At 41.4% G+C, this 6,536-nt stretch overlaps 1 protein-coding gene across 2 annotated transcripts; it reads left to right on the top strand.

Moving 5' to 3' along the window:
• The first annotated feature begins 494 nt into the window (after nucleotides 1-494).
• On the top strand, nucleotides 495-5,419 carry LOC123448718. 2 transcript variants are annotated; one of them, XM_045125693.1, is made up of 10 exons: nucleotides 495-724; nucleotides 1,289-1,742; nucleotides 2,006-2,068; nucleotides 2,391-2,453; nucleotides 2,605-2,667; nucleotides 3,433-3,495; nucleotides 3,590-3,649; nucleotides 3,990-4,127; nucleotides 4,317-4,406; nucleotides 4,606-5,419. In XM_045125693.1, the coding sequence occupies exons 2-10, from the start codon at nucleotides 1,332-1,334 to the stop codon at nucleotides 5,011-5,013; spliced, it is 1,359 nt and encodes a 452-aa protein (XP_044981628.1). In that variant the 5' UTR covers nucleotides 495-724; nucleotides 1,289-1,331; the 3' UTR covers nucleotides 5,014-5,419. The 2 variants fall into 2 exon arrangements, with proteins under 2 accessions (XP_044981628.1, XP_044981629.1); XM_045125694.1 differs by having other exon boundaries at nucleotides 1,292-1,742.
• Nucleotides 5,420-6,536: the final 1,117 nt, after the last annotated feature.

Raw genomic sequence — 6,536 nt, forward strand, 5'->3', positions numbered from 1 at the left:
TTGGATTTTTGGGAAATTACAAAATAATTTAAAGATAGGAAAAATAAAAAATTTAATGAGAGAAGAAAAAGCATAAAAATAAAGATAAAAACATGGGGCAGACATGAAAACGTATTAAAAGGAAGATGTGCATGCTAGCTGCAATAAAAAAAAAAGGGAGACTCAGAAAATTAAGGCCATAGGAAGCAGGGTTCACACCCGGGTCATCCCTCAAACAGCATGGGGCCTCAGCCACTACGCTACGCATGTGTTAGTAACAATTTTTTGTCCAAACTTATAAGAACGTAACCTCACGGCGATTTTTACAGAAAAGAAAATCTGTATCGTTTTTTTAACTTGTGGATGGCATGGTGGGTAATTTAGAGCAACTTTAGGGATAAAAACTATGACGTATGGCAGAAGCAGTAGCTGCTTTATATATATATATATGGAAAGATTAGGGAAGAATTAAGGAGAGATTAGGGAAAGATAGAGTAGTGACGAAGGAAGAATAGAAGTTTCGGTGAGAAAAAATAGATAGAACGTGCGCGCAGGCTCGCGCAGCGACAAGCCACCGACCATTCCGCCCTAGCCGTCTCCTTCCCTCCCTCCGAAGATCTCTTCTCTTTCCAATTAAACAAACGCTCCCCCAAAAATCCGCCTTCCCACCTAGTTAACCCATCGCCCTCCTCCAGATCCCCAACCTCCCCAATCCGTCGCCAGCAGAAGCGCCGGCGTTACTAGGGTTAGTACCACTGGCCCGTTGGCATTTCCTTATCTTAATCCCCCGCCGTGTCCCCTTGAAATTTCTGTTCGAACTCGTCGAGTTATTATATTACAAAAAATGATCTTGTGTTTTCCTTTGGTCGTCAAGTTAGATGCCTTGCGCAGAACCACCTCCTTGGTCGCCTGATGTGTGTTGTGCCGGCGTTTGCTAGTAGAAACTTTTGTTATGTAGTACGAATCCGTTGCTTACATATAAGGCACACGCATGGGCATAGGCGCGTAGCGTCTGAAATCACAAGCTGAGATTATTATTTTGCTCGTAAATCTCCGGCCTTGTGTTGCTAGTTGAAGTGTGAGGTTTCCTCCTTGTGGCGTTCACGAATCAGGATAGGGACATGATTTGGTTACTGAAATGACTAAATTGTATGGTTCATGGCAGGAAGATATAAATATTATGCACATGATCTGTTTTTATTTTTTACCAATAAATTGCAATAAAACCTAGAATACTTAATCTATCTGATAAAAATGCCTATTTAACAAATTAGCTGAAAGTTCATTTTGTTCGTTGTCTCCATGGTAGTAGATATAGATAGTAATTTAAGGACCGAGCTGCAAAACAAGAGATGGATGGCAAAAAGAAGAGGAACCGGAAGAAGAAGGGAAACCAAGGGAAGAATACTGGTGATGCGGTGACCAATGCCGATGAAGCTGTTCCTCAGAGCCACAATGATGATTTGGCTCCAAAAGAAAATTATAGCGGTGCTGATGCAGATGATGCAGTGTCCAGTGTTGGAGAGGGAACACAGTACCAGAATCACGAGCAGACTCCGCATGCAAATCAGAATGTTGCAAATGTTGATGAAACCATATCGCCGTCTGTTGGTGAGGTGATTCCATGCGACGAGAATCACGAACCTACCATGACACAGGAGAATCACAAAGTCAGTAATACAGTCTATGCAGATCAGAGGAGCATTGGGATGTCAGATTCTACCGTGGAACTTGACAAGGACCGCCTTTATGAAGCAAAGCTTGTAAGTTCTTCTCTAAAGGGTAACTATCTTTGCAATTTCAGTTTGATATATCTTCACTATGAACATCCCCTGATTGAGCATACCTACCACGTAACCGTTCCTGTAAAGAAGAATGTTGTCATTTCTGCAATATTGTTGCTAGATACCTGCTCTTTCATCAGTGAACATTACTTGGATTTCTCAATTTGCACTTCCAGCTCCGCATTTGCTCATTTGATTCTTTGTGCTGTTCATCCTTGTAAATACGCTCATTGCCACCACAGGATAAATTACATGATACAATAAAGCAATTGGAAGATGAGAAGGGTTTATGGCTTCAAAAAATGGTATGTATGCTTGCCCCTGTTTTTAACATCGACATACATAACAGTATCATGTACTACCTCCGTAACATAATAAGACATTTTTTTACACTGTCATACTGCAAAAAACGTCCTATATTATGTTACGGAGAGAGTACTTTTTTTGCGGGGAATATCATTTATTTGTGTAAGGGTAATTGAGGAAAGGGATTATGGCTCAACAGATGCAAAGCCTGTGTTGTATGCTTATTATCTGGACCAGATGTTCACTTCTGAACATTAAAAAACTAATTTGCAATACTAGAAACATCTCATACAAAATACTGTTATATTTCTTTTCCTGCAGAACAAGATGGAGAGCGAAATTGAAAAGTTGCATAACAAAGTGGGTTATCATGCACAAAATGAGGTATGTTTTTGTGATTGATGTAACCACCATTTGATTTGATCAATGCAGCTGGGAAATTATCTTACTCTCTAGAGTCTACTATTTATTTTCTTCCTTTGTTGCTAGGTGAAATGAATTGAATTTTCTTACCTCATATTGCCTTTTATTTTAGGTCATTTTGGAGGAAAAACTTAATAATCTACAGAATGGGCATGATATGCTTGTTAAAAAGGAGGTATTTGCAATTCCTTCTACTTATTTGTTTCCTTGATGAGAAGGTCTATGTGCCACTGGTAGAGGCTAGGGTTCTACCAGGTCTCGGACGTAGGTTGTAGGGGTGGAAGTGCGGGCTGCGAGGTTGGGGACGCCGGCGCCGGCGGTTGGGCGCCGTCGCGGCGTGAGAAAGAGAAAGAGAGAGGCGGCTAGGGTTTGGGGCTCCCGTCTCCTGAGGGACACGACAACAGAATACTGTTTATTGTCTGCTTAATATCGAAGGGGTACATGTGTTTATATAGGAGGACAGCCTCCACTAAACCCTAGATAACTTGGACTCTAAGATAGCTAAGATAACTTGGGCTAAGCCCGTAACTAACCCTGCCCATTGGGCCTCCTCCGTTGGTACGTTGTACCGGTCATAACAGCCACCCTTGTTGTATAGGAGGTCAAAGTTTACCGATGAATTTTGGTTTGAGCTTATGCTTTAACAATGAAGTACCTTCCTTCTATTTTACAGGATGATCACCCCAAAATGACTGGATCATCTTTTTAGCTTGTTAATTTAGTTCCAGGGGTTGCAAAGCCATGATATTTAGCTTGTTCACTCGATCGGTAGTTCAGTTCTATTAATGCAAGTGATGAATCAAAATCACTAGATATGTCTTTGGGTTGTCCCAAGCAGCTCAAAATTCATGTATGGAGCAAATCACTAATCAGGCTTGATTTATTTAAAGTTGCTGAAACAGTAACACCAATATAATATTTATTTGCTGATTTCATGTAGGAAGTTTTGGATAACAAAGTCAAGTGCGTAGAGGATGTCAATGGTGTCCTAACTCATCAGGAGGTAATGTTCAGAGAGATTACTTATCACTACTTTCTCTTCGTGATCTTTATGCTCATTTACTGTTTTGGGTTGACATGCTGCTTATTTTCTTCAGACTTTTCTTAAAGAAAGATTAAGTGGACTGGAGGAAACCAACAAAGCATTACAGGAGCAGGTAAGAATTACACCGTCTGTTTCCAACTGTTTGTTTTTCTTCATTGTAGCTGGTTGAGAAAATGAATCCTTAGTGAAATACTAATATCGCAATATGTATCCTATGGGCAAACATTAGTTGTTTTCTTCTAAAAGGAGATACACAACACATACTTTGGTTCTGCAGAGTAGTTGTTTATACTTAGAAAAAACCTAAAAAGAACAGTCTAATAGTTCATATATTCATATGTTGGTATATGAATCTGTCAGATCTGGACCCTCAATTGTTCAATTTTCATATCTACCATGTGCACATTTTCTTATATATTCTGATATTACTATTTAATAACAAAGCCTGGCAGGTGAAGGTACTGGATGAAGCTTCAAAAAGTACTGTTGAGGAAAATCAGCAGTTGCTGGTAAGTGTGGATGAATTGGAATCAAGATTACAAACCCTTGAAGCAAAGATTGCACTAACTGAAGCCTCCATTACTAAAGAGGTAAGTTTCTCCAGAACACCGCTCTAGTGATTCTTATGTTTACACCCATTTGATTTCTACCAACCTACAACTGAATATTTAATCTCCAATGAAATTGCCTGGTCAGAAATATGTATTATTTATTACCTCTTCGTAATAAATTCTTAGCGTACATACTATTCTATAAAACTGAAAAAAATGATGATGCAGGTTCCTAAAAATGAGGTGATGAATCAAACAGATCTGGCCGGTTCATTTCTCCATAAGCAGACTGCTGGTTTTATGACCGTGATCAGTAAAGTGAGTATTTATTTTGGTAAACTATGAGAATGTTTGTCCATTTCCGCAAGGATGTTACTGTACCCAAAAATTATCTATGTAGTTTGTTTACATGAATATCCATTCTGGGGGATTACAGTTCAATTGCCCACTTGTTGGGAATGTGATTTCCGTACGTGTTGATTCATAATTGCTTACACTCAATGTTTCCTGTGTGCAGGGTAACGAACTTACTGCTGATAGAGGTCTGAACAGTTCGCTGGTGGTTACTTCGGACAATATCTACAGTCATGTCAGCAATATTCCCGTCGGTGCCTATGCTAGTGATCATGCAGATGAAACTTCGGCACACTTTCCAGAAGCAACGAGCAGCAATGGTGCTGGCCAGAGCCTCATGAACGCAAATGCACGCCAAGGATTTGATGAACCAAGAATGAGTGGTGAAATTGTGCCTGTTCCGTTGGATGATATACTGATTCATGAAGATGACCCACAGCCAGCGGGATCAGATGTTGAGACAGCCGAGGAGGTTCCATTCACCGATGCCCCCATTGTTGGCGCCCCCTTCCGGTTGATCTCGTTTGTCGCTAGGTATGTCAGCGGTGCAGACTTGGTGAACCAAAAGTAACTTAACATCTGGCCATCAGGCAGCTCGAGATCTGTGTGCTGGAAAGAGGAGTCCCTTTTTTGTTGCGCTGACATAGTTTTCAGTATGTTTTGGAATTTCTTCATAACATTAAGATGGTGGCGAATGTGTTGGGCTGGTGCATTGAGTTCTGCAGAGATATGGACGCTATGGTGATTCGAGGTGGTGCTGCCGACATATTTTTCTTCCTCCTGTAATTTATCAGGAGCGTGAGAAGTTATTGTTCCCAATTTATACAAGAAGGCCCTGTACTGTGGCCCTCATATACCAGTTTGACCATGTGAGAAGCTGTACTGGCCAGATCTATATTCTGTTAACACCTGAAATGTTAGTATGCCTTGCATCCTCTGAATTCTGAAATGTGGGTGATATGGCCACCTTGATATCATATTACTCCCTCAGTCCCATGTCGTTCAAACGTATGTGTCAAGCGTCTAGATACATCTGTTTGAAGACATCTATTGCTTTGGTGTGATCTTGTGCCATGTATTTTTTTTTTAAAAGAAGGATAGTCCGGCTTCTGCATTGAGCGATGCACACAACAATCAGGTGTGTATAGAGTCTCACAAAACAATTACATGGATCAATTCAAAGCCGTCGATCTATGTCAATACATCTCCTAGTTTGATAATGTGCCCTCAATGCATCAACATGCACCATTTAATGCGATGACCTTGCCAAGCTGCCTCATGGCGAGCCGAGAGCATCAACCGGTCTAGTAGACCCTTGGTGTGTATCGCTTGCGCATGCATCATAATCTGCTGATGCCATCTGCCCTTGTCCCAACTTTAGAAGAAATCAACATATTGACTATTGGGCCAGACATCGCCATCACGCCCATCAACACATGTCCAACGTCGTGGTCCCGCTACACTAGGCCGCCAAGAGCCATCGTCGCCTACAAGGTAAATGCCACACCACATCACCTCTGATCCAGCTCGTCGCCAACGCCAACGCAATGATATCCACCAGCCAACTATCTCACAAGGCCGCTTTCAAGAAGGGAATGATGACGAGGGTGTCGTCGCCGCCCACCACATTTAGAGTTTTCACACGAAAGACAAATGACATGGTGGAGGTAGAATCAGATCTGATGAATGTCTTCATGGAGAAAAGACGACATCCACGTGTCGGTGTTAAAATCGGTGGATCTCGGGTAAGGGGTCCCGAACTACGGATCTTGGATCAATGGGTAACAGGAGACAGGGGAAACGATATTTATCCAGGTTTGAGCCCTCTTGATGGAGGTAATACCCTATGTCCTGCTTTATTTGTATTGATGATGATGCATCAAATACAGAGTTGATCTACCTCGAGATCGTATGATGTGGTATAAAACCCTAGGAGTCTTGATCTTAATCTGCCCTATGAACTAAAAACTCTCTGGTTTATATAGATATCAGGGGTACCTAGGGTTACGCAATGTCGGTTACGTCAGGGAGTAACCATGCCGATATGATCATCTTGACTTGGAGCATACATCAAGGCTTCAGAAGATTCTGTTC

The sequence above is a fragment of the Hordeum vulgare genome, chromosome 4H (genome assembly GCF_904849725.1).
Source record: "Hordeum vulgare subsp. vulgare chromosome 4H, MorexV3_pseudomolecules_assembly, whole genome shotgun sequence".
Lineage (NCBI taxonomy): Eukaryota > Viridiplantae > Streptophyta > Magnoliopsida > Poales > Poaceae > Hordeum > Hordeum vulgare.